General features: G+C 53.9%; 6 protein-coding genes across 6 annotated transcripts; 5 read left to right on the forward strand and 1 right to left on the reverse strand.

The window, feature by feature from the left end:
• Positions 1–171: 171 nt before the first annotated feature.
• Z517_03201 (uncharacterized protein) lies at positions 172–1,230 on the forward strand (the record flags this gene model as incomplete). Its single annotated transcript, XM_013432309.1, has 1 exon — positions 172–1,230. One exon carries the CDS (start codon positions 172–174, stop codon positions 1,228–1,230), a length of 1,059 nt encoding a protein of 352 aa, XP_013287763.1.
• A 455-nt stretch (positions 1,231–1,685) lies between these two features.
• On the forward strand, positions 1,686–3,071 carry Z517_03202 (uncharacterized protein; the record flags this gene model as incomplete). The annotated part of the gene is made up of 1 exon (XM_013432310.1): positions 1,686–3,071. The coding sequence occupies one exon, from the start codon at positions 1,686–1,688 to the stop codon at positions 3,069–3,071; it is 1,386 nt and encodes a 461-aa protein (XP_013287764.1).
• A 405-nt stretch (positions 3,072–3,476) lies between these two features.
• Positions 3,477–8,330, forward strand: Z517_03203 (3-phosphoshikimate 1-carboxyvinyltransferase; the record flags this gene model as incomplete). Its single annotated transcript, XM_013432311.1, has 1 exon — positions 3,477–8,330. The coding sequence occupies one exon, from the start codon at positions 3,477–3,479 to the stop codon at positions 8,328–8,330; it is 4,854 nt and encodes a 1,617-aa protein (XP_013287765.1).
• An 803-nt stretch (positions 8,331–9,133) lies between these two features.
• On the forward strand, positions 9,134–10,952 carry Z517_03204 (saccharopine dehydrogenase [NAD(+), L-lysine-forming]; the record flags this gene model as incomplete). Its single annotated transcript, XM_013432312.1, has 7 exons — positions 9,134–9,167; positions 9,219–9,240; positions 9,408–9,604; positions 9,662–9,807; positions 9,868–9,914; positions 10,221–10,459; positions 10,525–10,952. 7 exons carry the CDS (start codon positions 9,134–9,136, stop codon positions 10,950–10,952), a joined length of 1,113 nt encoding a protein of 370 aa, XP_013287766.1.
• A 656-nt stretch (positions 10,953–11,608) lies between these two features.
• Positions 11,609–13,870, reverse strand: Z517_03205 (uncharacterized protein; the record flags this gene model as incomplete). The annotated part of the gene is made up of 1 exon (XM_013432313.1): positions 11,609–13,870. The coding sequence occupies one exon, from the start codon at positions 13,868–13,870 to the stop codon at positions 11,609–11,611; it is 2,262 nt and encodes a 753-aa protein (XP_013287767.1).
• A 343-nt stretch (positions 13,871–14,213) lies between these two features.
• Positions 14,214–15,809, forward strand: Z517_03206 (uncharacterized protein; the record flags this gene model as incomplete). Its single annotated transcript, XM_013432314.1, has 1 exon — positions 14,214–15,809. The coding sequence occupies one exon, from the start codon at positions 14,214–14,216 to the stop codon at positions 15,807–15,809; it is 1,596 nt and encodes a 531-aa protein (XP_013287768.1).
• Positions 15,810–16,326: the final 517 nt, after the last annotated feature.

Raw genomic sequence — 16,326 nt, forward strand, 5'->3', positions numbered from 1 at the left:
AGCTAACCTCGACGAAACGCCACGCAGACGAAAGATACAAATAGCACGGCTTTTGCTATACGTTTCGGCTGGTGCTTACGCTACACTTTCGGACTCCTGCTCAGAACCTAGTACGATTTCAGTGACTCTGTGTTTCTCCGTGAGATCGCATATTTCTACGACTCTCCAGCCATGGCGGCAGAGAAGAGCGTGTTCTTGATAGGCCCCGGCCTGATCGGCACTGATCTGCTTGAACTCTTGGTGCAGGCCGGCTATCAAGTCACCACCATGGTGCGGCGGGAGGCACACGCGGCGCAGGTCCAAGGGCTCGGGGCCAAAGTGGTCATGGGCACGCTGGACGACCAGGAGACGATCCGCAAGCACTCGGCGGCGAGCCCCATCGTGATCCACACGGCCACGGCCGACCATCTGCCCTCGGTCGAGGCCGTGCTGGACGGCGTGCGCCAACGCGCCGAGCAGGGACTGGAAACGACCTTCCTCCACACCAGCGGGACGAGCGTCCTGGTCGACAACTCCAAGGGCATGTACAAGTCGGACAAGATCTACTCGGACGAGCGGCCCGAGGAGATCGACAGCGTGCCCGATACGGCGCCGCACCGGGCCATCGACCTGGCCATCCTCGCGGCGCGGCGCGAGCTGGGCACCAAGGCCAAGATCGTCATCGTGCTGCCCTGCCTGGTCTACGGGATCGGCAAGTGCTCGGGACGGGTGTCGATGCAGCTGCCGACCATGGTGCGGTTCGCGCTGAAGCACGGCTGGGTCCCCGTCATCGGCAAGGGCGTCTCGGTGCGCAGCAACATCCACGTCCAGGACCTGGTGCGCGGGTACATGGTCATCCTGGAGTGGATGCGGCGCAGCACCGCCGACGAGGTCCTCGCGAACCCGTATTTCTTCTGCAGCACCGGCGAGGACATGGCGTGGGGGGACGCCGCCGCCGAGATTGGCCGCCTTCTGCTCGCGGCCGGCAGGATCGAGGATCCCACCCCGCGACCCGTGCCGCCCGAGCTCTATGGCGACCTGTTCGGAGTGTACAGTCCAACCACTGTGGGCGCCAATTCAAGAAGTCGTGCCGATAGGCTGCGGAAGCTGGGCTGGCGTCCGACCGAGAAGGGGGTCTTGGAGTCATTGCGCGACGACGAGGTGCCCGTCCTGTTGAAGGAGACTGGTCCGTTCAATGGGTACACAGGCCTCGCGTCTTCGGGGACACATGCGCTGAAGAGTTTGGAATAGTTTTGGAATAGTTGGTGCAAGAAGTCGGGGGGGGATCTGCATAGAACATTGTCAGAGTGGGATGGGATGAAATGGACTTTGCAAATCGGGTTGATATAACCTCATTTACGGACCAACAGCTGGTTGCGACGCTTATCATCTCTCTTATTTTAGAGCTGTCGGGGGACGGCAGGACCGTAGACACTGTGGGAGACAAATTATCAGACAGGCCATGTTCTTCAAGTATGCAGTAGTGGTCATGATGGGCGCGATATGAAAGTCATTGCCAGGGCGTGAATTAACTTTCCGTCGCGGTCTTTTCCGACACCCGCAGTAGTTTATCCGGTTCGCAATACCTCGAAAGTAGGCATCATATAAATCCGACAATCGAGGAGACATTGCTCTCTGGCGATTGTTGTATCATGTCTCTGCTGCTTTCGTTACCTCAGCGTCTCTAAAATTGAGCATCAGTCGCCATGTTGGCAAGGCTGCTACAGCAAGAATTGGACCTCCGGGCGGTCCTCCACAGCACTCTCAGTATCATCCTGTTCATCAACATTGGCATATTCATTTTGGCCTGTATCAGACATATCTACGTGATCAGGAAGTTGCCAAAGTACTTGCAACGGGTAGGTATACACAGCGTCAGCAATCTCGCCGACCAGTTCGATGTCAAGTATGGTCAGGACGAAGAAGCCACCACGAAAACACCGGTCGTGATCAAAGCACTGTACATCCACCCCATAAAGTCCTGCGCTCCTGTCGAGCTGGAGCGGGCGCAACTCGTCAAGACGGGCTTTGCGTATGACAGGTGTTTTGCGCTGGCGGTCGAAGCGAAGAAAGATGAATGGCAGTTCATCAGTCAACGGACCAAACCTCAAATGTCACTCATCAAGCAACGGCTCTGGTTGCCAGGGCCGGATAGTAAACGAAGCGACATGCTCGTCGAAGCAGACGGCTGTCTCACCGTGAGCTTCCCTGACCCCGATCCCGCCAGTCTTCTCCAGCGATTAAAAGCCATGTTAGAGACATGGACATTGTCTGCAAAGCCCGAGGTTCACTTCACGGTGCCACTACTACCAACGGCTGACCATATCAGTCAAATGAAGATCCCGATGAGGCACTTCACAATCCATAGCCGCCAAGCAGCGGGGCTCGATCTCGGCCAGCTCCCTGGTGTGGCGGCAGCGATACCCAAGCTGAAGACGTTTCTCAATATACCTGAGCGACAGAGCCTGACCCTGATGAGGTGCACACCAGACACTCTGGTGCGCACAACCAGAAACCTAGCTCCACTAGATCACATTGGCACCCCTGCCATGCATGGCTACACTGACCAGCAACCCGTCCACATCATCAATTTGTCTTCGGTGCACTCGGTCTCAAAACTTCTCCCGCCGGAGAACCAGCCGCTCAGCGCGCTCCGATTCCGCGCAAACATCTATTTGACCGGCACCCCTGCATTCTCCGAGGAAACGTGGAAGAGGTACCGGATCTTGCCAAAGACTGTCACCTCTCGAGCATCTACAAGGGCGGCTAGCACTTTATCCGTAGTGTGCCGGACGTCGCGCTGCACCATGCCCAACGTCGATCCGAACACAGGGATCTTTGAGCACGACAATTCACGTCCGGATCGGAAGAAAGGAGTGCCGCAACCTAGTACGACGTTGATCGAGCACCGCACCGTTGAAGCCGGGAACCCTGCCGCGCTGGGATACCTAGGGATGCATTGCGTGCCGGAGGACTCATGTATCAAGGAGGCGCGCGATCGCGACAGTGAGCTGTATGTCGAGGTCGGTGATGAGATCGAGGTCCTCGTGACGGGGTCTCATCTTTACGGGTCTACGGGGAATGACTATTGATGTGGAATAGATCGACGCTTCCGAACATGTCTTCGAAACGGGGGCCGCACTCAAGAAAGATGATCAATCTGGGCCTTTGAGTCCCGCCCGGACGTGGTAATCAGGTGTTTCATTTCGCTAATAACCTGGGTAGAAGAAGGAGAAGAGAAGAAGGGGAAAGTCGATAGAGATCATGAGATTTCCCCACAGAGATTTTTTCCGTCTCGGAGCACGCAGCGGGGGAGACAAATAATCCAATCAAGAGTCGTGAAATTAATGCAAGGCTGTGCTAGTCTAGAGCTAGCACCAACACAGTCTAGATCCGCCAAGACATGAAAATAATCATCCTCCGAAGCTCTGAAACCCGCTGCTTCTCCGTGACTCAGTCTCACAAAACCAAAAGTCCCGTATCTTGAATGTGCCATCATGCCTCTGGCCAACGGGACGGCGAAGGAAGTTCGAGTCAGCCTCCTCGGGAAAGAGAGCATCATCATCAATTTCGGGTTGTGGCGGGACTATGTCGCCCCTGATCTGCTGTCGAACTTGGAGTCATCGACGTATGTTTTGATTACCGACACTAACCTGGGATCGCTCTACACCCAATCCTTTCGAGAGGCCTTTGAAAATGCAGCCCGTCAAACGGGGAAATCGGCACGGTTGTTGATCCATCAGATCCCACCTGGAGAGAGCTCAAAATCTCGACAGACAAAGGACGACATTGAAGACTGGCTGCTCAGTCAGAGTCCGCCATGTGGTCGAGACACGGTTATTATTGCCCTGGGGGGTGGCGTTGTGGGCGACCTTACGGGCTTTGTTGCCGCCACTTATATGCGCGGAGTGAGATTTGTCCAGGTCCCAACGACACTACTCGCAATGGTCGACTCTTCGATCGGTGGTAAAACTGCGATCGACACACCTCTCGGCAAAAACCTTGTCGGTGCCATCTGGCAGCCCCAGAGGATATACATCGACCTCGACTTTCTCGGGACTCTGCCTCGACGAGAGCTGATAAATGGAATGGCCGAGGTCATCAAGACCGCTGCGATCTCAGATGAAGCAGAATTCATCGAGCTGGAGCGTCATGCTGACCGAATCATGGCCGCCGTGAATGCCGATATCAGCCAAGGGGCTGCTAGGTTCAAGGACGTAGAGGCAACCATGATCAGGATCATTTCTGCCTCGGCCAAGTTCAAAGCCCACGTCGTCACCATCGACGAGAGAGAGACCGGTCTGCGAAATTTGTTGAATTTTGGACACTCGATCGGCCACGCCATGGAGGCTTTCCTGACTCCTCAAGTGCTACACGGTGAATGCGTCGCGATCGGCATGATCAAGGAGGCCGAGCTTGCTCGCTACTTGGGTGTGCTCAGTGGAGTTGCGGTCGGCCGTCTGCAAAAGTGTCTGACAACGTACGGTTTGCCAATTCGACTGGACGATGAAAAGGTGCGCAAGCTGTCTGGAGGTAAGGTCTGTACAGTCGACGGTATGCTCAAGAAGATGGGCGTCGACAAGAAGAACGATGGTGCCAAGAAGAAGGTGGTCCTTCTCTCAGCAATAGGTCGCACTTACGAACAAAAAGCCAGTGTTGTCTCAGACTCTGACCTGCGTGTTGTTCTTTCACCAAGTATCGAGGTGGTCCCTGGTGTACCCAAAGACTTGAATGTTGTCTGCACGCCACCGGGCTCGAAGAGCATCTCCAACAGAGCACTTGTCCTTGCCGCTCTGGGTCACGGAACATGCCGTATCAAAAATTTGTTGACTTCAGCAGACACAGAAGTGATGCTGGAAGCATTGACTCGGCTCGGGGCTGCTACATTCTCCTGGGAAGAAGACGGAGAAGTTCTCGTGGTGAACGGGAACGGTGGTCGACTTGAGGCCACCCAACACGAGCTCTATCTGGGCAACGCTGGGACGGCCGCCAGATTCTTGACGTCTGTCGCAACCTTGACCCGGCAAAGCCATGTGGCATCTACAGTTCTCACTGGCAATGCCCGAATGAAGCAGAGACCCATCGGAGACCTTGTAGATGCACTAAGGCAAAACGGCGCCGGCATCGAATACATGGAGAACGCTGGGAGTCTTCCACTGAATATTGCAGCCTCGGCTGGTTTCAACGGCGGCGAAATCAAACTGGCAGCAAAGGTTTCGTCACAATACGTCTCTTCTCTGTTAATGTGTGCTCCTTATGCAAAGAATCCTGTTACACTCAGGCTCGTGGGCGGAAAGCCGGTTTCGCAGCCCTACATTGACATGACTATTGCGATGATGGCCTCCTTCGGCGTTTCTGTGCAAAAGTCGAAGACAGAAGACCACACATATCATATCCCGCAAGGCGTTTACAAGAACCCAGACGAATACGTGGTCGAAAGCGATGCAAGTTCTGCGACGTATCCACTTGCAATTGCCGCGATAACAGGAACAACATGCACGATCCCCAACATCGGCTCGGCATCTCTCCAAGGCGATTCGGCATTTGCTACCGACGTGCTGAGGCCCATGGGGTGTGAAGTAAAACAGACGCCTTCTTCAACCACCGTGACTGGTCCCCGTGACGGCAGACTTACACCACTCACGAACATCGACATGGAGCCCATGACCGATGCTTTCTTGACTGCTTCTGTTCTGGCTGCTGTGGCTCAGGGCGGCAAGTCCAACACAACACGCATCTATGGCATTGCAAACCAAAGGGTGAAAGAGTGCAACCGCATTCAGGCGATGGAGGATGAGTTGGCAAAGTTTGGTGTTACATGTCGACAATTTGACGACGGTATCGAAGTCGACGGGATCGATCGTACCAGATTAAGACGTCCGGAAGGAGGCGTCTATTGCTACGACGACCATCGAGTCGCCATGAGCTTTAGTGTTCTCGCGCTGGCGGCCCCTCAGCCCACCCTTATTCTCGAGAAAGAATGCACAGGCAAAACTTGGCCTGGATGGTGGGACACTTTGGCACGACAATTTAATGTCAAGCTTGAAGGTGTCGAGCTACAAGAGAACAGCGAACATGCCAGAGGGAAGATATTGGACAGAAGTGCAGCCTCGATTTTCATCATCGGCATGAGAGGTGCTGGCAAGACCACCTCCGGGCGCTGGGCAGCAAGATCACTCGGCAAGAAATTGGTTGATTTGGACACCGAACTGGAGAAACGTGAAGGCAAGTCGATCCCGGAGATTATCAAGGGACACGGCTGGGAACATTTCCGTCAACGTGAGTTGGAGCTCCTCAAATCCGTCATGAAGGAGATGCCAAACGACTACGTCTTTGCCTGCGGAGGCGGCATCGTGGAAACTCAAGAATCGCGCAATCTGTTAATTGAATGGCGCGAGAAGAAAGGCCACGTTCTCTTGGTACAACGGGACATTGGCGAAGTGATGGGCTTTCTACAGGTCGACAAAACAAGACCAGCATACGTCGAAGACATGATGGGCGTCTGGCTGCGCCGGAAACCCTGGTACGAGCAATGCAGCAATCTGTTGTATTACAGCCAAAGCATCCCCAACGAGCAAATGTCCGAAGCCGCCGAAGATTTCGATCGCTTTTTGCAGATGGTCACTGGCAAAGTCGACGTTCTATCCCAGTTCAAACGAAAACCAGAGACATTCTTTGCAGCCCTGACCTTCCCGGACTTGCGGCCTCATTTGAAACTCCTCCCTGAAGTCTGTCTCGGGTCTGATGCAGTAGAACTGCGCGTTGACTTGCTGAAAGATCCCAACTCAGACAGCGCTATTCCCTCCGCCGAATATGTGACTGCTCAACTCTCCTTGCTTCGCGCAGCAGTTCCACTTCCCGTTGTGTTCACCATCCGCACGAAATCCCAAGGTGGAAGATTCCCCGATGATGCCCATGCAGAGTATCTACACCTGTGTACTCTCGCTATCCGTATGGGCAGTGAATTCTTGGACTTGGAAGTGGCATCGTTCCCGGAGTCTATCCTCTCTCCGATTTTCAACTTCAAGAACAAGTCTAGCACGCGAATCATTGCTTCCCATCATGACCCACAGGGGACGTTATCATGGTCGAAGCCCGGTTCTTGGATCGCCGTTTACAACAAATGCCTGCAGTACGGGGACATCGTCAAACTGATCGGGATCGCCGATAACCTGGACGACAACTTCGCCCTGCGGCGCTTCAAGCAGTGGTCGAAATCCCAGCACCCGGACCTGCCTCTGATAGCGATAAACATGGGCCGCACAGGACAGATTTCGCGGATCCTGAACGGATTCATGACGCCGGTCTCTCACCCAGCGCTCCCGTTCAAAGCGGCACCGGGTCAACTCTCAGCGAGCGAAATTCGGCAAGGACTGACCCTGGTAGGCGAGATTGTACCCAAGAAATTCTACCTGTTCGGATCACCGATTGGCGCGAGTAAATCGCCGGCATTGCACAACACTCTGTTCAAGGAGACTGGACTGCCACACGTCTACTCATTGTGTGAGACCACCGACTTGGCGGTGATCAAGGAAAAGATCCGGGCCGAAGACTTTGGAGGAGCGAGTGTGACCATCCCCCTCAAGTTGGATGTCATGCCTCTTCTGGACGACGTGGATGCATCTGCTCGTCTCATCGGGGCAGTGAACACCATTGTGCCCGTCCACAACCCGGTCTCGGGCAAGAACACGCTGGTCGGATACAACACAGACTATCTGGGTATGATGGATTGCCTGCGCGCAGCGGGCGCCTCTGCCGCGCTAGGTGAAGGTGAGCAGTCCGGCCTCGTCGTGGGTGGAGGCGGCACAGCGCGCGCGGCGATCCACACACTGCACGCGATGGGGTACAAGCCGATCTACCTGATCGGGAGGAACCAGAGCAAGATGGTAGAGCTGGCCAAGACGTTCCCGCCGACGTATGACCTCGTGTTACTTGACACTGGCGCTGCGGCCGGGAAAACAACAAAACCGACGACGCTGGAGCAGCAGATGCCGACCGTGCCTGTCGTCGCGATCGCCACCATCCCCGCCGACAAACCCGTCGACCCGGCCCTGGCGTCAACGCTGCAAAGTATCTTTTCGCGGTCCGCGCAACTCGCGACCTCGACCGCGCCACAGGGCCAAGGCACCTCGGCCCCGACGCGCACGCTGCTCGAGCTCGCGTACAAGCCCGCTCACACGGCCGTGATGCAGATGGCCGAACAGGTCGGCGGGTGGAAGACGGTGCAGGGCCTCGAGACCCTGGTCACGCAGGGCCTGTGGCAGTTTGAGTTCTGGACGGGGATCCGGGTGAGGGGGCTGGGAGGGAGGATTAGTCGGGTGAGTTTATCTAAAGGATTTCGTTATTACTAGGTTGCGTTGCATGGGACCATGCTTTGCCTAGCTTCGTCTCGCCTCGCCTCGCCTTGCTTTACATTGGATTGTTCCTGACTAACCCTCGATTCACGATAGGATGTTGTCCTCGGTCCGACTGCCTGAGCCGAGTTGAGATCAGCCGGGCCTGTTGATTTCGCTACATTTCATTTCTTCTTTCCTCTTGCGCACACTTGTACGCTGTTGCCGAAAGACGATCAAAAGTACGTTGGACATGGGGTGTGCAATAGCGCCGGACTTTCCCAAGGTTTCCAAAAGAAAATTGAAAAAATGTACCGCCGAGGACTTGAAAATCCGCTAATAGAGATAGAGGGAGGAGCTTCTTTCTTTGTACCGAGTATGGTCAGCCCTCGCCTTCTTCGTCGAGACGGCTGTCTAACTCGCCCGACTATACATTCATCACATCGCCTGTTCAGCGTTTGCTTTAGGGGGGTGGCGAAGGAAAAGAGAGAGACAGAGAGGGGGGTATCAGAAGAGGGAGTCGGAATTTAGAATAATGAATGAAAACTTTTCAATAAATTCCAAATACCGTCCGTCTGTCCGTGCATGTTCTACAGGAGAATACAGCTCGACAGCGCGGGCTGACGAGTTAATTACTTGGGGTGTAGAAGACGGCAGACAAGTAGCGCAAAGGTTCCCTCAAGCCCCTGTACGGCACCGTAGTCATTGGCAGTGATCCCCCGTACAAAAACTGCGCCCTTTGGATAGTCTTTTTTATTTTTTGAAACCAACTCGGGACTTTGTATGAGTCAAGGGATTAAAACTGGCCTGTCCAACGAAAAATGAAGCCAACTACGTTGCATCTACGGTCAGAACGTAAAGTCTACCTATCTGTCTAACCACGCGCATTCGCTGATGTTCTTCTAGTTGGAAAGCAGCGCGAGCGCAGGTTAGTCTGATCCCTTCGAGTCACGTCCGCCGCGGGGCCCTTCAGACACAGATCTAGGACTGTCTGTCCAAGGCGCATGGCCACCTGGCATAGCAGCTCAAGCCGTTGCGCCTCAGCACGATTCAACCCTCCAAGAGTCACGGAGCAATTGCTGACACTGGCGATAGAGCCGCGCTGACTCCGACCACCACAAAAGCCCTCATCGATGCAGGATACCAGGTCAATGTTGAGCGGAGCCCTCAAAGAATCTTCGATGACGAGGAATACGAAAAGGTTGGAGCCACATTAGTACCAGAGAATACGTGGCGGGATGCGCCAAAGGACAACATCATCATTGGTCTCAAGGAGCTGCCAGTCGAGACATGTGAGTTTTTTATGGACAAAAAGATCTTGTCGCATTGGCAGCTGACGTCGCCAAAAGTCCCCCTGGAGCATGTACATGTCCAATTCGCCCACTGTTATAAGCAACAGGCGGGATGGGAAAAGGTTCTCGCCAGATTTGTCCGAGGAAATGGCGTGCTCTTGGACCTCGAATTTTTGACCGACTCGAATGGACGGAGAGTAGCAGTATGTAACATGTCCCCTGTCAGTGATTCTGCCTGGAATGTCAAGTCTGAAATCGAATAGGCATTTGGCTATCACGCTGGGTTTGCTGGGTACGTCTCCTTCATATCGTCCTTTTCCCCCTTGTCTCAAGGTGCAATACTGCCTGGGTGGCACTCCACTTTGGACAGTGTTTCGATGACCCCTTCTACTTCTTCAGAGAGTAATTGCTAATCGGTTGGATTGAACAGTGCTGCTTTAGCAGTCATAAACTGGTAAATCTCCCCCCCTATGGACCCCCAAACTTGCTTTTTGGGACTTTACTGTGGGTGCCGAGAAGACTTATCTGAGTTATATTGCAACAACAAAACAACTTCCCCCGGCACCCCCAAAGCTTTTGCTTAAAATAGCCAGGTCTGACCCAAAGAGCGTTGTAGGGCATGGCAAATCAACCATCCAGACCAACCACTTCCATCTGTGTCATCATACCCCAACGTCGACGCCTTGATTACCGACGTCAAGAAGGCTCTCGCACAAGGAGCTGAGAAGACGGGCAAGGCACCAAGAGTGCTTATCATTGGAGCTTTGGGGCGCTGTGGCAGTGGTGCAGTTGACTTGTGCTCGAGAGCTGGTATCCCAACCGAGAACGTCCTTCGGTGGGATATGGCAGAGACAGGTAATAAAATCACAGTTCAGAGTTTTAAAGTGAAAAGTGAAAAAACAACTAACAGACGCAAACAGCCAAGGGTGGCCCTTTTCCAGAGATCGTCGAGAGCGACATCTTCATCAACTGCATTTACCTCAACACGAAGATCCCCAACTTTGTCGACATGCAATCGCTCGACACACCGGGCCGCAAGCTGTCCGTCGTCTGTGACGTTTCCGCAGACACGACAAATCCAAACAACCCGATCCCCATCTACACGGTCGCAACCACATTCGACAAACCCACCGTTCCTGTCGAGGTCAAGGGCGAGCCGGCGCTCAGCGTCATCAGCATTGATCATTTGCCGAGTTTGTTGCCCCGAGAGGCAAGCGAGGCCTTTAGCAACGATCTGTTGCCCCATTTACTGGAGCTCAAGAATTGGAGGAGTAATCCTGTATGGGCCGGCGCGGAGAAACTGATGCGAGAAAAGGCTGCCACTTTACCAAAGAGCGAGTTGTTATAAAATTTTTGAAAGAGATGAGGGTTTCTCGCTGGCGGATTCTCGTCGATAAAATGTGAAAAAGTTTGCCGATTTCGATCGCTTGGTGCGTATGTATCGAGTATTGAGTAAAGGGATAGGAGGGAATTCCTTTCATTGAATGCCCATTGGACGCGCTTACCCTGCAGGGTCTTTGTCCCCTTCGTTTGTTTGATGTTTGATACAACACCATCCATCCACCCATCCAGCCATCCATGAATTGCTCAGCAGGAGTCAAAACTCCCGCGGTGCTTGAGATTGGCAACTGGTAAAAGCAAAGCAGCGAGCGAGTGAGCGAGCGAAAACGGCCCAGTCAAAGTTTGGCTTAGGCTCGAGCTCTCTACCGCGTTGTCACGTCGTGCCGCGTGCATTGAAAGAAGGAACATGCGAATCTAGGTAGTCGCCAGGCCAGGCTTTTCTTGCGTCGAGCGGAAATGGAAGGCTGCCTTTACGAAGGTCGATTTGCCAGAGCCTGGCTTCTCCTTCAACCCAAAGATCGTCCTCAGGCCCAAAGATAGAAAATTAGAGGAGTGGGTGGTCGAGAATCCGACGGCGAACTGTGCCTATTATTTCCAAGGCTGAAAAGAAAAAACAAATCATACGGTACATCTATCTCTACCGCCCACAAAACACTTTTTATTCTACTGTCCCTGTCCCTGTGCCCGCCGCTGTTCTTCCACTTGTCTCTGCAACGCCGCTGCGATCGCCGGGTTACTGGCCCATGCTCCGGAGAGGTAATTCTGCGGTCCGCCCTGGTACTGGCCCAGGTGCTGCTGTTGCTGTTGCTGTAACTGCTGCTGCTGGTGGTGCTGCGCCTGGTGAGGGGCGAAATTGCCACCAGGGAACAAGGGCGGTGGAGGCATGCCTGGCGGGGCGACGAATGGTGCAAAGTTGGTCGGGGGCTGAAAGCCCTGGCCAAAATTGAACGAGACATTCGGGAGAGGGGTGATGGGTGAAGGCGTCATTGGTGGGTATGTTATGTTTTGCGGTGTTATGGAAGGCGTCGTCGGGACGTTGAGACTAGGCAAGGGTGCGGTGGACGATGGGTTGTACCCATTTTGATGGTTGCTGCGGGATGCATTATTGTGACCGAACGGAGGCTCTCGAGGCTGCTGAGGCTGGTGCTGATTGAAACCTCCCCGTCCACGCTGCGGCCGGAATCCTCCTCGACCCCCTCGCCCGTGACCGTAGCCTCTCCCTCGCCCACCCGACTCCCCTCCTCTGAAATGCGAAGTTTGGGGAGGCGGTGGAAGTGGATGCGTCATACCGCGTTCCCGGAACGACTCTTGAGGCTGATCGCCTTTGGCGACCATCTCTGCGAGATCAGGTGGTCTTTGCAATGGCGTATAGCCGTCGTCGCCGGCATCTGGCACCGGGGCATCGTCATAATTCATTTCCAGGGAGCCATTGCCGTAGGCGGAGCCATCACCCGGGTTGCGCTGACGATGATCAGCATGATGGCCTCCTCGGCCCCCGCCACGATGCGGCCCTCTAGAAAACTTCGAGTTGCCACGGCCCCTGCCTGGCTCCAGCGACCTCCCCTGCCTCTTGGCTTTCATCTGGCGCTTGTGCTCGGCCTCAGCCTCGTCATCTGAGAACTCCATCTCGTCCTCACCAACTTCCTCGTCGTGGAAATTCGACGCGTCACTTCCCTTGACACCCTTCAAGGGTTGGGTGAAGACAAACGTGGAATGTTGAGGGACGTAGAAGACTGTGGTACCAGTTTCGGAAACCCCGGCGCTTTTGATATCGTCATCGTTGGTGAACCGAATCGTGTATCTGGGTTCCTCGACTCGTCCAATCAAGTCGGCAACCACTCCAATCACCGATCGGTCCTTGAGACAAATCAAGGATCCAGGTTCCAAGACTTGATATTCTCCCGACGTCTGGGCCTTGACAACAACCGTACTCTCGACCACGAATTCAACGTTGCCCAGTTCTTCAATCTTCATGTCTTCTGTGACGGTAATGTTCGGTTTGGGTATGACTTCTTCCACACGTTCATTTGCCGTCCGGAGTGGACCTCCCTCTTTTCTGTCTCGGGGTCCTCCTCCTTCGTCATCCGAACCTGCATCACCTTGCATGAGTATTCTTGCCGTCTCCTCGGGATCCAGCATGGCGTAGTCGCCGTCAGCATCCTCGTCGCTGTCTTCCTCCGACGACGTATCCTCAGAGGTGTCGGAGTCGGAGTCGGAGTCTGAAGAGGACTCGTAGGGTGATGAATCGATTTCCCACTCGGCACCCTCCGCACCTGGTTGGGGTTCATCGGCACCGTCAGGGAAGGTTGTATCTGTTGAGTTGAGACCAACGGCGGTCGGTGTATCCGCAGCGTTGCCCACAGTGGGTATCGAGACATTGGCGTCTGGTTCAAAGTGCGTAACGTTGCCTTGCTGCGCATCATGATTTTCTGTCACGTCCATTGTCTCAACGTCACCCGCGCCAGAAGCATCCTGTGCAGGCTCCTGATTTGTAGTGGCTGGGTTGGTCGTATTTGCCTGCGGAACATGTCCTCCATCTTCAAACTTGTTATGTTCTCCGTCGATCAGCATAGGCTGGGCGTCACTGGCTTCTCCAGAAGGGTCCAAGGAAGGTCTTGCGGTGGCTGCGGCCTCCGCCTCGACTTGCAGCATCAATGCATCTAGAAGAGAATTCGAGCCGGAATGTTGGGCGGTATGCTCTTCGCTTTTGTCCAAATGGCCGGATGTTGTCTCTGACCCGGTCTCTAACTCTGCCGCCGACTCTGCCATGGGAACGCTCTGCTCGGCAGCGGGCTGCTCGTGGACGGTACCATTTTGCTCGGTTGGGGATGTCGACTGGGGAGGATCGAGGTTACTTCTAGTTTCTTCTGGAGAGCCTGTCCTCTGACGCTTAGCAGGAGATGTTGGGAAGTCTTCGGCGTCCATGCTTCCGTGATAGACTGGGACTGGGCCGTGAACTGTTGTTCTGGTGTTTATAGAAGGACGATTAATCGCGTCCCAAAAAAAAGTTTCTGTAAATGCGGAGAAATTCGAGAGGGAAAATTGGCTGCGGCTGGTGGCCACTCGGAACAGTTCCTCGCCGACTTGTCCCGTTTCACTTCCACTCAAGCCTGTTCAATACTTATGGTTCCGGTGAGTTGTTAAAAGATGGTCTTCCTTCCTTCCTGGTCATGAGCTCGACAAAACCTGTCAATCCTGTGCGCATCATTCAAGCATCAACGTGAAGTGTCGCCTTTCTCGCACTCTGCCGCTGAGACTGCTCAAGTCAATGGCCGACGAAGCTCGATTCCGATCAGATGGCATCGCTCTATCAAGACTTTCTTCACAGGACCCTCTTTCCGATAGAGGTCTTGATACCGGTAGCCCTCTGTCATCTTGCTATCTCCCAGAAGATGATGAACCCTTCCTGACAGAGGAAATTGCAACGGAGAACTCAGCAAGCGATGAGTTGTCCCCTGGACTTGCTCGACGGCTCTATATTTCCCACTTTCTATCAACGTGGAACTTCCGTGGATTCGAGTTCGGCGCTGTTTTGTTCCTAGCCAACATCTTTCCAAACACACTGCTGCCTTTGTCTGTCTACGCTCTAGTCCGGTCTCTAGCCGCGATTGCCTTTGCGCCATTAGTCGGACGGTACATCGATACAGGCTCACGTCTCCAGGTTGTTCGCAATTCGATCGTCTACCAGCGAGGAGCCGTCGTTCTTTCATGCGTCGTCTTTTATATCATGCTCTGGCAAAGGCCACACCTCAAAACGGTCAATCTTTACATATTTCTCGCTTTGGGTACTATCCTGGCATGTGTTGAAAAGCTCTGTGCAATCATGAACACCGTGTCTGTCGAACGAGATTGGGTCGTGGTCATTGCTGGTGAAAACGAGGCAATTCTCCGAACACTCAATTCTCAGATGCGTCGCATCGACCTTTTCTGTAAACTCTGCAGCCCTCTGCTCATCGCATCATTGGAAAGTTATGACACAAAAGTCGCCATCGTCGTGATGGGCAGTGTCAACGCCGTCTCTACCATTGCAGAATATTCCTTCATTGAAAGGGTATATACCGCGGTCCCGAAACTTGTGCGCGGCTGTACGCCTCCCGTCAGAAACCATGGGAGCGGTGATGACCTGGAACAAGAATCGGCGTCCGTTCCACATGATGTTGTCAGACTGTCATTGTGGCGAGATTTGAACATCTACACATCTCAGGGAGCCTTCCTGCCCTCCGTCTCACTGTCCATCCTGTACCTAACAGTCTTGTCCTTTTCTGGGCAAATGGTTACCTATCTTCTGGCCAGCGGGTATACCTCGACCATGATTGCGGTGCTGCGTTTGATATCAACTGGGTGTGAGATGTCGGCCACTTGGATGGCACCGTCCGTCATGGGGTTGATTGGGCCCATCAGATCGGGCCTTTGGTTCCTTAACTTTCAGATGGTCTGTCTAGCCATCGCCCTCAGTTTCTTCTGGATGGCAGGGTCGCCAGTATGGGCAGCTTCTGGACTGATCGTCGGCACGATCCTTAGCCGCGTTGGTCTTTGGGGATTTGAGCTATCGGCACAAGTCATCATTCAAGAGCAAGTCGAACCAGAATTCCGTGGGTCCTTCTCGACAACCGAATCCTCGATTCAAAATATCTTTGAGCTCTGCGCTTATGCCTCGACCATTGTATTTTCCCAGCCGACCAGCTTCAAATGGCCTGCCACTATATCCGTTGCAGCCGTTTACATAGCCGGAGCCCTTTACGCTAGTTTTGTTAGACGCAGACGCGGTCATTTGGTCCACGTTTCGAGATGCCTGGAAGGCAGAAAACATTCGACCCTGGAATCAGGAAGGATCTATCGACGTTGCAGGTCAGATATCGGATAGCCCAGGGGGTAAATCAGCAAGTCAGACAGGTATCTATCTATATCTCTTGTGGTTCATGTCCGCAATCGAGATTGCAGATCCAGACACATTTGCGCTGCGACCAGTCAAGTAAACCCCTTGGACCTTGCCGCGACTTCACAATAGTTGGTATATACCCATGCTTCCAGAACCTTAGGCCGGTATCCATATCTATGCGATGCACGTAAGCCACTCCGAGATCTCGCTCAAACACGTCGACTGCTTGCCACTACGGAGGCTCTGGATGGTGCCTCAGCTTCCCGCCGACCAACGCCCACATTCGGTACTTGTTGATTTGGATTATGCGGAGAGCATCTTAGGCATCATCAGCCCCACATGTTGCTGCCACAGCATCCAGCTTGTCTCTGGTTGCCTTGAATCGACACCGCCGACACGAGTATTCCTTGGTCGATAAACAACTGTCAGTCCCCTATGCAAAGGCACAGATGCTCTCGGGGGGCACGGAGAATCGAATGACGCACATCATCTTGTCAGGGTC

This window comes from Fonsecaea pedrosoi (genome assembly GCF_000835455.1).
Source record: "Fonsecaea pedrosoi CBS 271.37 unplaced genomic scaffold supercont1.2, whole genome shotgun sequence".
NCBI classification, from domain to species: domain Eukaryota; kingdom Fungi; phylum Ascomycota; class Eurotiomycetes; order Chaetothyriales; family Herpotrichiellaceae; genus Fonsecaea; species Fonsecaea pedrosoi.